At 42.8% G+C, this 14,955-nt stretch overlaps 1 protein-coding gene across 1 annotated transcript in view; it reads right to left on the reverse strand.

Annotated features, from left to right (window-relative positions):
- The window catches only part of DPP4 (dipeptidyl peptidase 4), an 81,836-nt gene that overhangs the window by 32,684 nt on the left and 34,197 nt on the right, over positions 1-14,955 (reverse strand). The window contains exons 9-11 of the mRNA XM_024579835.4: positions 9,884-10,044; positions 8,337-8,440; positions 985-1,120 (exon numbers count right to left, since the gene is read on the reverse strand). Of these exons, the coding sequence (XP_024435603.1) occupies positions 985-1,120; positions 8,337-8,440; positions 9,884-10,044 (401 nt within the window). The remainder of the gene's footprint in view (positions 1-984; positions 1,121-8,336; positions 8,441-9,883; positions 10,045-14,955) is intronic.

Raw genomic sequence — 14,955 nt, forward strand, 5'->3', positions numbered from 1 at the left:
AAAGGCATGCTGTCTAGTCCCTCCTTCCTTCCTTCCTTCCTTCCTCACTCCCTCTCTCTCTCTTCCTCCCTTTCCTTCCTTTCCTTCTCTCTCTCTCTCTTTCTTTCTAAACCGTGCTCAGCACGGAGCTTGGAACGTAATAGATATTCAGTGCTTGCTGCATAAAGACATGAATGAATGAATCAAGATATGAAGTGCCCAAACTTTCTAAGGTAACAATCTGTCTTGTGCCTAACCAGGATGGAAACAGTGAGGGGAGGTGCATAGGACCCATTACCAGAAAAGCAGTTCGTAGAGGTGTCCCTGATTTATGCCCACAAACCCCACTAGGCTTCACTCCTCCTGCGGGGACTGGCTCCCAAAGGAGCTTTAACCCTGATCCACCAGCCTGGCTGCACCTTGTGGTCCCCTGGCTGTACCCCCATCCCACCCCATCCCAGCACCTCAAGGTTGGATCAAACTTGCATTTGCTTCAGTGTTGCCACCCACTCAAACTGGTAGTTATCTATTTAAATTCTAAGGCTTTTTGCTGCTTACCAGCTTTCTGCTGGCATAGTATAGATTGGTAGCCTCTTGATATTTGTCTTGCCTCATATATATACTCAGCCCATCATTCTCCGTTTCCTGTATTTTTTTCTATTGAAACACAGTTCATTGACCTTTCAGAGCCTGGTCCTCTTGGACTTTTGAATCTTGACATCAAATTCTATCTTCTCGGTTTCCAATTACCACCCTTCCCAAGTGATAACATCCACAACTAAAACAGTGTAACTAGTGACTGAACGTGACATAGAAGCCCCAACAGATACCAGATTGTCTAAAAGTTCGTCAAGACTTACTGCCTGAGGGTCAGACAAAGAGTTGGAAAGAATAGAAGTTCAAACTTCGTATCCTGACTCCCAAACTGTCACTCTCTTCCTGTTTTCGCCCAGCTCCTCGGTGATGACATGTAACCCCAGAAACAGAGCATGCATTTAACCTTACCACCAAGCAATTCCATCTTCCACTGGACTCTTCATAGTCACAAATATCTGTTACTGAATAGTTCTGCGTCCTCTGCAGCCACTGCAAAGAAATCCTTTCTTCGGTCACCCATGTCACGTCACACAAATAGTGATCCCTGGGAGGAAGGAAGGAGGAAGGAGAGAATACTCATTTCCAAATCTTGGCACAAATGGACATTTTACTCTTAAAGGGAATACAGTTTTAAGTGGTTGTTGAAAGCATGTAATACCATTGTATAAAAAAGGGGTTCTACAGAAAGTAACCTCACAGGGTAATCTGACCGTAAATTCCTAACTGGGGAGGCCATGGTAGACACGACTGCCCACCATGGGCAGGTCTTCTTCAGTAAAAGGCTTATCTTTGCCTTAAGGAAGCCCTGCCCATTGTTTTAGTGTTTCTTAGAAATGTCTCTTTTTGGCCCCTCAGAAGCAAAACCACCCTCAAAAGAGCACATACTCATGTTAACTACCCTCCAATCCAATCACAGTCCTGACTTGCTTTCTCCCACCTTCGTGCAGTCCTCCATATGCCCCCTCCTTAACTCCAAATGCATAAAGGAAGATGCCAACTGCAGTTTTCAAAGCATTTCTCAGTCTGTTGGGGCCTTACTTCCAGGTATATCCTCTGTTTGACTCAAGTTAACCTTTATAAAAGTTTTCTATGGGTTCCCTTAACACCATAATATTACACCTTGTCTTAAAGATCAAAGTATAATTTGATTTTAAATGGAAATTAGAATAAATTTGACCGGAAAAAAGGCAGCTAACATCAAATGGTGGTTTAGCATACATGTCAGGATATGTCAAACCCTCACCTTGGCCCTTGGTGGTTCTGGGAGTCGAAGGTGACATTTTCCTATCTCTTTTCTGTCCTGTGGGAACATTACCTTGAGGTCAGTGCCACTGACTGAGTTTTGAGTATGTTCTGGTAATTTGAGTGCTTCTCTAGAAAATTCTTCTTATTTGGGTGAAACTACAGCTGACCTTTTCCTCAATTGCATTTTCACAGGGGAAAAAATTGACTCACATCTTTACAAACTTTGGAAATCAAATAATTATATTTTATAAAACCCCTCAAGAGTCAAAACGTGAGCAGTATGAAGACATTAAGAAACCCTTGGTATTTGAAAGTAAATTTATTCAAATAGAGATATCTCTAGTAGCGCATCCTCCCACCACACACACCTTTGAACGTTTTTGGAACTACATTTTGATTTGTAGTGAGATGCGTGGAATTCGTAATTTACTTTGCTGATAGCCTCCCTAACACTATGCGCTCTGGATATTTTACTTGATTTGCTCTCCCCACCTCCCACTGTGATTTTGTACGGCGTTCTTAAATCGCCCCTTTCACGGTCCGATCGATCAGAGCCTGTGTCTTTCTGTCAGAAGGATTCTGAAGAAATATTTTCTTCCTGCATCTTCCAAACCGGCCCTGTGGCTGTATCCCTGCCCCACAAATGCTCTGAGACCCTCCCTCGCTCTTTCCCTCACAGGCTTCCCCCATCCTCTCGTCACTTTGTCCACCGCTCTCAGAGGTGAGACCACGGCTATCTGTTCGCAGCATAACACCAGGCCTTAGCAGGATACCCACACACAACAAGCACTCACTAAAATTCTGCGGAATGCAGCTCTGAAGAAAGAGGGGAAAATCCTATGCTGTCTTTTGTGGCCTGAATAGCTCTGTCCTTCCTCAGAATTCATGGATCACTTCCTGTTCCCATTCCCTTCACAGACACTAAATCAAACACCAAATACTTATTGAGCACTTAGGATGAACCAGGTGCTGGATAAAGCACTTTAAGCCCCTCACCACATCACTATCCCCCTTTTACAGCTGGGAGCACAGAATGTTCATACACCCAGGAGTACGAGGCCTCTAGGCTGTCCTATATAGGTGGCAGATGTTGAAAGAAGACCAACCCCCTTCACCCAGGGACTCCCTTCTCAGATAAGGTCAAGTTAAAGGAGTTCATCATCACCAAGCCCTTATTATATGAAATGTTAAAGGGACTTATCTAAGAAAAACAAGATAAAAAAATATGAACAGTAAAAATGACAGCAAACTCACAGTTATTAACAACCACACCTAAAACAAAAACAAAAGCAAACTAAGCAAACAACTAGAACAGGAACAGAACCACAGAAATGGAGATCACATGGAGGGTTATCAACAGGGGAGTGGTAGGGGGAGAGGAGGGGAAAGGTACAGAGAATAAGTAGCATAAATGATAGGTGGAAAATAGACAGGGGGAGGGTAAGAGTAGTGTAGGAAATGTAGAAGCCAAAGAACTTATAAGTATGACCTATGGACATGAACTATAGTGGGGGAATGTGGAAGGGAGAGGGTGGGCAGGATGGAGTGGAGTGGGGGGGTTAATGGGACAACTGTAATAGCATAATCAATAAATATATTAAAAAAGAAAAAGAAAATTTAAAAAAAAAAAAGAACCTACTCACTATCTTGTCTGCACGGCTGGCTGGCTGGTATTCCAGGAACACCCTCTGAGCTTTCCCAGCTGCCCCGCTTTGTGCCGCCTGTATTCATTCAATATGAAACAACTGCTGTGCTCTAACTCCTTTAGGTCTTACTTGAGTATCCCCTGTCCACGGTGGTTTCTAGGAAACCTCCTTCCACACTGTTCTCACCAGTCTTACGGGGCCTATCACGAGAGGCCAGGCTCCAGAAAGAGCCTTCCCCTTTCCTAAGGTGGCCTCGTAACAGTGGGAAGTAAAACAGTGGGAAACTGTAACCCACCTCACCATTTTTTGACAGTTTCTGTAAGTGCTGACTCTAATATGTAGATAAACAGCATGTTTGTATAAGAATCCTAGGAACTAACTTCAAAAGATACAAATTCCACCTCCAGGCATCCCAGCTCCCCGAGACTTCCTGACCTTGAACCATGAAGCCAGGATGACGCACACCAGACCATCACTTGCCTTATCAGAATGGAATGTGCTGAGAACTTTTCGACCCCCTCCCTTGATCTCTTAGTTCTCTTTCCTTCTCCCTCCTTACAAAAACCTCTGCCTTCACTGAGAGGTAGAGATGGGCATTGAGATGTGAGTGCCTATCTTCCTAGGGAGATGGACTTTGAGACATGAGTCCCCCATCTTCCAGGATACCGGCACCTGAAAATAAACCACGTTCCTTTATATCAACACCTGCCTCTCAAATATTGGCTTTCGAAGTGGTGGGCAGCCGAACCTTGTTCAGTTATAGCTCCTCGGGGGAAGGGACAGACGAGGGGGAAGTTAACTCTTAACATGATAAGTGGGGTCACTTGGTACTAAGCACTTTATCTACTAACAGCCATAAATTATGCTCTTGGGCTCATAAATCAGCCATAGAAAAGTAACATTTCCCCAATTGAAAACATTGAGTAATGGAGTTTGGGAACTCTGCCAGGAAACTCCCATGCATCTGGCATCTTCCCTGCCCATTTCTAAATCAAAGGTCATGAACTCGTACCCTCTGTTACCTTTGTCACTCTCCACCACCCAAGGTGCACTCTGTGCCCTGTGAGTGCCCAATGTGACAGTTCACCGGCAGAGCACACAGCGATTTTTGAATTTAACATACACACACTTCTCTTCAATCACAGCTTTCCTCTAGGATTTGGAATTAGGAGGAGACAGAATGAGGGTGCAAATCCCACCCCTGAGCTGAGATCCTGACACGACCAGATGTCAATGACTCATAGAAAAAGACACAAGGAAACTAATGGCCCCATTGTACTTTTTACCAAAAGATTTAAGTCCCCTTTTAAAACCAGAAAATCCCAACAAGCAGGATTATCAACTATGCTTTGCACTACATGCTGATTTCATTATGCAAAAACAGAGGCAACTATTGAGTAGACTTGGGTTACGTAATGGCCGTGGGAGGAGCAGAGGGACTGTGCAGGCATCCTGACCCCCCCCCCCCCGCCCCACCCCTCGTGAGACAGGATTGACACAGTGATTCAGCCAGTTCTTCTGACTTCTGGAATGGGGTTAGCACAAGGGGAATACGGTTGATTTTAATGCTAAAGCAATGGAGTAATTTCTAGACATAGTAATAGGTCACACCCATGTGGAATCTACGATGTGCCTGGCACTGTTCTAAGTGTTCGACATAAAGCTCGTGGCCACTGCTCGTGCTGGATCATCAGAGTTCATGCTGCGCAGACGAGGAAATAGCAGTGGGGAGAGGTTAAGTAGCTTGCCCAAGGCCACGCCCTGCAAAGTGTCGGAGCCAGGATTCAGATGGAGCCCTTGGCTCCCTCTGTAGAACCTCTAACAATCCCTCTGGTAAACATTGCTAGCTCTCACCCTCTTGCTTCTTTTCAGGATAACATTCATCACTCCACGAAATCTATTTATTCCTAGAGAGTGTGTATAAACTGAATAACTGAATTTGATAAAGCAAATCATATTTAAATGCACTGGGAGAGACTTGCTTTTGAAAGCCGTAATACAGGGGATCACTTGGTAAAGTGACTGTTGACTTGTAAACAGTAGGCACTTAATAAGTGTGTGTTGAGTGACATTAATGTCCCTAATTTGTATAAATGTTTCCTTTGGTATATTAAAGGTGCTTAAAATAAGGTACACATCACTAACTGGAAAGAATATTGGAGAGAAAATTGCTACTAAGAGCAAGTGCAGACGGTGCAGTGATTAATTCAGCGAATCACCCAAGGAAGCGGGCGTCCTGCCAGCGCGGCCCGTGGGCTCCATGCCACCCTCTGCTCCGACAGGGATGCCAGCCCTCCCGGGCCGCTGACAGATCGCTGAGGAGAGGAATGGGTGGGGTGAGACGGAGCAGAACTGAGCTCCTGATCTGCCTCCTTTATTGTAGGGTGTCACTAGTTGCCAGGGTACTTCATTCCAGTTCATTTATCTCCTGTGTGACAATCCCAGACCTTGTTGTCCCTACTTTATAGGGTCATGAACTGTGCAGAGGACATATAACAAGTCTTCATTGTGTCCCTCAAGAGCGGAGAACAGGGTGGGGTGGGTGATGAGCTGAACGTGGTGGGTCCCCGGAGCCGGTGAAGCCATTCAGCCATTAAGCGGCTATCGGGTTGAGTCACCTCAGGAGGACTCTCCCTCCGCAGTCTGAATCTCAGTGCTCTCACCTGTGTCTCACAGCGGCGCTCTGGAGGCTCTGCGGTTCTGTCTACTCCCCTGAGGCTCCTGGGGGCGGGGGCGAAGCGGGGGCGAGGACTGGGCCTGCAACTTGGGTCGCAGCTGGCCGTCTGTTTTCTGACACTGCACTTCAGTGTGCTCTCTCATTTGAACAAAATTTTCTGGGTCTTTAAAAAAAGTTTGCCACCCGCTGGTGAGGTGTAAAGCCCCTTCTAGATCTAGTATTTTTTAGAGCAGGTGCTCGTGGTTCATCCTCCCCTCAGGCATTAGCTGTGGACCAAGAGGCTACACCAGAGTCTGCTGCTCTTTTCCTTGGACAGCCCTGCACTTTCCCACGCAGGTTCCTCCCACTTCATGGCTCTTCCTCCCCACGGTGCCCTGTTCAGTCCGCACATTCTCCAGGGTGCTGTCTTTGATCCCTGGGGTCATGAACAATCCACCTTCCCCCGTCCCAATGCCTCCAGCCTTCTGTTTATGTCTCTGTCACATTGGTTCTTAGAGTCATATATCAGCATGTTCTATATCCTCTACCGGCTCATGTCTTAGAAGGGCAGATGCTCATTCTGGGGACGTTTTTGTGTGTAAATAGTGAGTGCTCAATCAATGTTGATTGAAGAGCAGGCGGGATGGGACCAAAGAGCAGATTGTAAAACCCCTGTGTATAGTATAAATTTTTATACCTTTGGACAAACTCAGGAAAAAATTAATTACTGATAACTGGTCTCCCACCAGAATAAAGAGGTTAATATAAATATTTCTAAACAAGTCAATGAATTAATAACCACAGAGCAAAGCCCACAGCATGTCCAATGTAGTGCATGCAACTCTGAGAATGGGGGTGCTTCCCTATTGCCCTGATGACAACTTCAGGAATTTGAGGGTGCCTGTCAATTCACACAGAGGAAGGCACCTAGCAGAGTGCTTATAAGCTCTGTTTTCCAAGTCAGAAAAACAGGTGTGCATGCAAAATCCTACTTGGTCATTTTCTTAACCTGTAGGCCTCACTTTCTTATCTGTAAAACAGGCATATAATACTAGTTGTTGGAAAGAGAGGGTTACTTTAAAGATTAATGTAATAAAGCCTGGGAAAATGCCCCATGCCTGCCACATAGTGAGTGCTCAATACATGTTAGTTCTTATTTAAAAGCAACAACAAAACCAATACAAATAAAAGAAATGAATAAGGAGCAATGTGATAGGCCTAAATTGCATGCAATGTGGTGGTTATCTTTACAGGAAAATGACAAGGGGCTGAGGGCGCTAGTGGCGGAATTTCAAACCACCAAGGACTATTTAAGCAACTGATAGCCTGAGGCACATCAGCATCATGAGGCACCTTAAATTTAATCCACAGTTTCCCTGAAGTTTTCTAGTTCTTTTTTTTTTTAAATATTTATTGATTTTTAGAGGGAGAGGAAAGGAGAGAGAGAGAGAGAGAGAGAGATTTGTTGTTCCAGTTATTTATGCATTCATTGGTTGATTCTTATATGTGCCCTGAATGGGATAGAACCTGAAACCTTGATGTACTGGAACAATGCTCTAGTCAACTGAGCTACCCCATCAGGTCTCTAGTTCTTAAGAGACCCTGGAAATCCTGTGTGATGTTACTTTATTCCCATCACTCTCCTTTTCACTCAGGTGGCTCTGGTCACCCAGCCTCCTCACAGTTCTTTTAATGCACCAAGTGTGTTCTCTCTGCAAGGTCTTTACACTTACTCGCTCTTCCTTTGCCTGGATATGGTGACCCCAGCTATCCATGTGGTGAGACCCTACCCTTTCTTTACATCAATGCTCACAGAGCATCTTATCAGAGAGGCCTTCCCTGACACCCCTCCCCACCTCCATCATGATCAGCATCACCTTTGCCTTGCTTTGGATGTCTTCAAAACATTTGTCACCACCTGACATTTTATACATATCTTTGTTTCCCTGATTCTTGTTCACCTCCCCCACCTTGAGTGTAGGTTCCACAACACTAGGGATTCTGGCTGCTCTATTCATTGTGTAACCCCATCACTGACCCTGCCCAGCACAGAGACAAGAGTGTGCTCAATGAAGAGTGGTTGAGGGAAAGAATGAATGACTGCCAGCCTGAGTGACACCATGGGAGGATACCATTGATTCTACTATTCACTTTTTAAAATGTTGCCCCCGGGAGCTATACAACTGCCCATGCATTTGGGTCAAGACTCTTACCCTGTTAACATAGAAGCAGGAGCAGTGATTTGTACAGAAACTAGGTTGGTGAGATTGTCGGTATTTACAACAAAGAACTTTACAGTTGGATTCACAGCTCCTGCCTAGGAAAAAACAGTCATGGAATTGATATTGACAAAAAATATATAAGATCATTGCACATGTTTAAAACTATACAAAATGTCTGAATTACAGCCATAAAATTATAACAATCAGACACATTCCAACAATTTAAAATAGATAAAATGAACATAAGGGAGGGTCATGAAATGCAACCTTTTCATGTTCAAACAGAAACATAAGGCCCCAAATACTCCTATTTAAATACTAAGTATTCATAATTTATGTATACTTTATGCAAACAGGGATAAATTTCTTAAAATCATTTCAGATATTTTGCAAATATAACCTGACCCCACGAGACAAGAAGTCTGCTGGCTGACCACTATGAAGAATTCCTTGGGTTCAGCCAAAGACATGATCCACCCAGAAAATTAGTTTCCCTGAGTCGAGAGCCAATAATGCTAATTAGGAAGCCATCATTTTCACTCTGAATTCAGGTTCACCATGTTGGAGCTTTGCAATAAATACTATGACAGAAATCTATAAAACGTTTTTACATACACACATAGATCTTTGACTGACAAATTAGTTAGAAATAATATATTTTTAGTAAGAACATTTTATGGTTTGTTTGTTTTTTGCCAGTTTCACTCGTCAAAAAATAACATTTCACTGAAAATACATCTCCATATTTAGTCTCTGATCTTTTTTTTCTTTTAACTTCCTCTGTCTTCCTAAAATGGCAGCTCTTCATAAAACAAATTGAGTGAGTCAGTAAAAATAAAAATCCCTTTTTCCAAATTGCTTATAGCAAAAAAGCACTTTACTATTAGATTTTTCTACAGACAACACAGTGGCCATTATTAATACGATCCTAGTGAAGAATCACGGTTCCCTTCTAAATCCCCATCTTCCTCAGCTTACACTGCTTAAGAAATCTTTTCAATTTTTATAAACATGCATCCGGAGAGGGAGAACAGCCTTGAAAACCAAGACATGACACTATTATTCCAAATGTAGGATGTGTGAAATTAACACGAGTGCCAAATCTATAATAGAACCACTAAAACTAGTCATGTATCTGTTAATTAGTAATACAACCTGATATATAATCAAGCTTTTCAACTTCATCTAGGGCACATTCCAATTTCTACAAATGAGATGAGCTTGTGATTCAATTATAGCCTCTCTTTTCCTTCATTCAAACATTTCAGTCCCCCTACCTCTTTCAAAAGCATTTTCCCCATCTTTTTCGGCTTGTCATTCCTCAAAGTTTTTGGAGAAATTACAAAACCTTAAATCACACTCTTTCCTAGGATAATAAAAATACTTTAAAATTGCCAGATGCTGTTGACTTCAGCAAGAGTAATCACAGCAAGCTGTTGAAGAGAGACTGACAATATTTTCATTAGCAAGAAAGGATTAAATGAAACCATTCCCTTCCCATCAAATCACAGAACCACTATACGAATAGGAGCACAGACCTTTGGATATGGAATGTGCATAGTCTTTGGGTACTGCAGTGACTCATCAGCGTAGATGGAGAATTCAATACGCGGGACTTCAGTGTCGTTAAATTGGGCATATGCTAGAAATGTGCTGTTTGGAGACCACCACAGAGCGGAGTGGGTATTGAAGATTTCCTCTGAAAAAAAAAAAAAGACATAAATTGTTCTGTTACTAGAAGTAGCTGATAAATTGGCTTTGGCATTCAAAATATTTTTCTCATTAGCTTTAGTAATTACAGTAGAGTTCAACTAATGAACCACTTTGCATTTGCTGGGCTTCCAAAATCAGAGTAATACAAATGAATAAAAATAAAATATTTAAGGATAGATCTGGAGTATAAAAATAAGTAACCCGTTGGACCGTTTTAGAATATTTTAGCATACAGTATTTAATATGCACTCTACATGGTTTTTTTTTTCTTATAATCCTCTAAATTTGTGCTGCAAAACATACTAAAAGTAAATTTCACACAAGGGGCTGATTCTCCTTTGTAATTTTCAAACAGTAAACATGCCACTATACTCTTCCCAATGGGGTCGGTGGTGTGTGGCTCCATGCTATTAAACCAATATGATGCCCAGAGTTTACTACTTTTGGCATAAACAAGATATGGATTTAGAATGGCAAGGAGCTCCATGAGACCCCTACTGAGAAATATCTCCTTCACCCAGCCTAGAAACTGAAGACTTCCTTGGAGTAGCTCTGTGCTCTAATGTATAAGTTGATGGGTGAGAAAACAGGGTCAAAGAAGAATGCAAAGGAAAGAAAAGGCCTTGATTTCCAGAGTACTGTTGGAGTCATTCTCAATCTCGGGCAAACACAGATCCTTCCTACGCTGATTCTGAAGTCTATTCATGGGACTTCCAATCTATGGCTTTTAGATGCCAGAACCTCTTTTATCAATGGGGAATGGAGGATTCCAGTAGACTAGATGGAAACTCCTAATCCTTTATGTAGATGTAATCCACAAATCCTACATTCTGCTGTGAGAGTAAAGGTAAAAACAAAAGCGTAGAAACTTGTTGGGAACCGCCCTGCCTGGTTTCAGAAACTGTAACCCCTGGTGGCTAAGGCTGAGGAAAAAGACCTGGGGACCATAAACCACTTAGGAGACAAAGTTTATCTTCATTGTAGGGGCACCGCCTCTGCCCCCTTTCACCTCACCCTGCTTGGCCCCGGGAAGATGACCTGTTAGCCAATGTATGGGTAAGATTGCTCAGAGGGACAACCTAAGACAGGAACGGTAGTGAAGGGGCCCTCAGGGAAGGACTTGGGAGCTATAGAAAAAGGGGGTGATGGACCCTTGCCCTTCGGCTTTGACATAGCCTGAATCCTCATTCTGTCTGCAAGAAGTCTCCTAATCTCTTGACTGCATGATTTAATCTCTTCCCCTCCCTGATTTAAGCCTGAAACAATGCTGAAGGTGGGTGCGGCCCTATGTTGATAAGGGCAGGTTCCCTAGGGCAATCAGGCCTAGGAAAGAATGCAGAAAACCCTATGAAACCTACTTTGCTAAAACCCTCAATTTAAATGCTAAGGGTCCAAGCATGAAATGAATTTGTTCCCCAAAGTTTTATGGCCCTGTAACTATCTGACCCTGACTCAAAATAAGCTCTGAGAGTTCTTTGAATGTTATCTATTATTTGATCATTTCTGCCTGACAATGACTGATGAGCTTCACGTATATGCCCTGTATTCCTATGCAAATTAAACCCAATAAAAGCCTGTCCAGGCAAGAGACGGGGCCGGCCTTCTCTTTTACTGAGAGAGCAGCCGTGTCATCCCTTTTCCTCCAGAGGATTTCTGTAGTCCGTGTGAATTTGTGTCGTCTCATCCATAATGACACCGCAGACACTGAGGGCCAGTGTACATATCAGAAACTTGAATCTTAGAATTAGGAAATCATTTATCCCAATCATTTTTGATTCTTGAGGCTTCCTTACAAGTTTCGTCCAAAATCTTGTTTTCAATAATGATAACAATAAGAGTAGTAGTAGTTACAGTATTAATAACAATAATAAAATACAATAATAATTATGACGAGCAGCTAGTGTTTAATGAATGCACAGACATTGATAAGCAATGGACATCTATTATCTCAGTTAATCCTCATGAAAACTGGCTGTGCAGACGAGCAATGGGAGGCAGTTCGGTTTAAAGAGAGTAAGTAATTTGCCCAAGATCACACAGGCAATGACTGATAGAATTAAGACTAAATCCAAACTTGTTTGGTGTGAGTCCACGCTTTTCATCTCCATGTTCTGCTGTCATTCCTGCCTATTTCAGCAGCTCTAGTAACAGAAAACCTTTTCTTGGTAAGGCAGCCTGCTCCCCACTTGACTGCTTTACACCTGTATCACTGACTTACATTTATGTAACAATTCAGTATTTACAAAACACTTATCTAATTTAATCTTCCCAGAGATCCCTGGGTGAGTCTGTTCACAGTCCATTTTACAGAGAAGGCAGCTAAGGTTGAGAGGGATTGAGTGAATTAGGATGCAGGCCTTGTGATTTCAAGTCAAGGAGGTTTCCACTAAGAACTTCTTCATATACTGAGTTGATATCTCACTCCTCGTGGCTTCTACCTATTGGTTCTAGTCTAAGATCAAGATGCCATTACATAAAATTAATAAAATTACAGCAAGGTTATGGTTTTTTAAATTTCTTTTAAGTTCAAGTAGCAGGTAGTGCTCTTTGTTTTGAATTGGTGGTTATTTGGAATACAGAACACATTTTTTCCATACTGATGATATATTAAAACTATTATTATAATATTCTGGTTGAGGGTTTCTGGTCAAGAAGGAGGCATAGGTAAATGTGGTACTCACATCCTCCTACAACCACATCAATGTTACAACTAAACTACAGAATAATCATCATTCAGAATCACGTGAAATCCAGCTAAATAACTAAGAAGTCTTACAACTATGTATATAAAGAAGAGGCCACATTGAGACTGGTAAGAGAGATAGAGATGCCAAACAGACTGGTCACACACCCATATGTGACACGTAAAAATCAGGAGGGATAGCTTGGCTGCAAAGGTGCCCCTCGAAGATTGAGGGATCCCAGCCCCACACCAGGCCACCCAGCCCAAGGGTTCCAGTGCCGTGAAGAGAACTTCCCATAACTTTTGGCTGTAAAAAGCATCAAGGATTGTGGCTCAGTGAAATGGAAGGATTCTGAAGTCTCAGGCAGTTCTTAAAGGGACCACACATGGACTTACTGAGACTCACTCCCTCTGAGCTCCAACACTGTGGTAGCAGCTTGAAAGGTGCCAGGGACACATGGGGAGGAACTGAATTGTTTGGCACCAGGATGAGAGCTAGGGAGGCAACTTTCTCCCAGACAGAAGTGCTGGCAGAGGCCATTGCTCCTTTTCTTAGACCTCCCCCAACAGAGCTAGTAGGCGGGCACCATATCTGAATATCCATAACCTGGTTAATACCGTTTGCCCAACCTTGTGATTTTCTGAGACAGTGCTCCACCCAAATTGTAGACCCACCCAAGCAGTTTCCAGTGGCTTTTCCATACGAATGGCCTGTCTGCTCATGCTTCAGAGTTTCCTAAAATCTCTCAAATAAGCAGTATCTGGTCTTGGCATACCCTGTACTTCTCATTACGTGGCCCCAGGCTTGGCACTAGAACAGCTAGACTTAGTTTGCAGTTTGGCCTCTCCTGGGCACCTCCAAGCTCTGCACAAGTAACAGGCATCTGTGAATCACTTTCTAGCTCATGCTGGGTAGCCCCCGGTAGAACACAGGTGGAGGCTGACCTTGGCCTGTACCTCTGAGGAGGTCTGAGAGACAGTGCACCGGGTAGACAGCTTCAGACTACATCCAGGCACCACCCAACCACCTCCACAAGTGATACACTCAAGAGGCAGACTCAGTGGGCACCAGAGCCCCCATAGAAGTAAGTCCTGCTCCTTTGGGTAAGCCCTGGTACAGCTGATCCTTCACAGTCCTTATAGGCAATCAGCCAAGGAATAAATCCTTCCCATTGACATACCAACAACAATCAAGTGTCAACTACAACAGGTACACAGCCCACATAGGGATGCACCTGGAGTGCCTAGCTTGTATGATCAGGGAGGCTGTGCCACTGGATCCTACAAAACACCTATTAGATAAGGTCAATTTACAAAACCTGGGAGACATAGCAGACTTAATATATAGAAAAAAACACAGGGATGTTCCCAAAATGAGGAGACAAAGAAATATGTCCCAAATGAACAAACAGAACAAAATCCAAGAAAAAGAACTAAACAAAATGGAGACAAGAAATCTACTAGATTAAGACTTCAAAACAACAGTTATAAGGATGCTCAGTGAACTTAGGGAAGAGAAGATGAACTTAGTGAGAACTTCAACAAAGAGATAGGAAACATAAACAAAGCTAGAAAACATTTTAAAAGTCAGAAATGAAGAATACATTAACTGAAATAAAGAATACATTATGGAGAATCAACAGTGGAGTAGATGAAGCAGAGGATCATATCAGAGGTTTGGAACATAAGGAAGCAGAAAACACCCAGTCAGAACAGCAAAAAGAAAAAAGAATTGTCCCAAATGAAGATAGTATAAGGAGCCTCTGGGATAACTTCAAGTGTATTAATATTTGCATGATGGGGTTATCAGGAGAAGAGAGAGAGAGCAAGAAATTGAAAACCTATGTGAAAATAAAGACAGTAAATTTCCTCAACCTCAGTGAAGGAAGTAGACATACAAGTCCAGGAAGCACAAACAGTCCCAAACAAGATGAACCCAAAGAGGCCCACTCCAAGACGTATCAAAATTAAAGTACCTAAGGTTAAAGACAAAGAGAGAATCTTAAAAGCAGCAAGAGAAAAGCAGTAAGTTACCTACAAGGGAGCTCCTATTAGACTCTCAACCTATTTTTCAACACAACATTTGCAAGCCAGAAGGGACTGGCAAGAAATACTAAAAGTGATGAAAAGCAGTGGTCTACAATCAAGACTACTCTACCCAACAAAGTTGTGATTTAGAATTGAAGGATAACAAACAACAAATGATGGTGAGGA

The sequence above is a fragment of the Desmodus rotundus genome, chromosome 2 (assembly GCF_022682495.2).
Source record: "Desmodus rotundus isolate HL8 chromosome 2, HLdesRot8A.1, whole genome shotgun sequence".
In the NCBI taxonomy this organism is placed as follows: domain Eukaryota; kingdom Metazoa; phylum Chordata; class Mammalia; order Chiroptera; family Phyllostomidae; genus Desmodus; species Desmodus rotundus.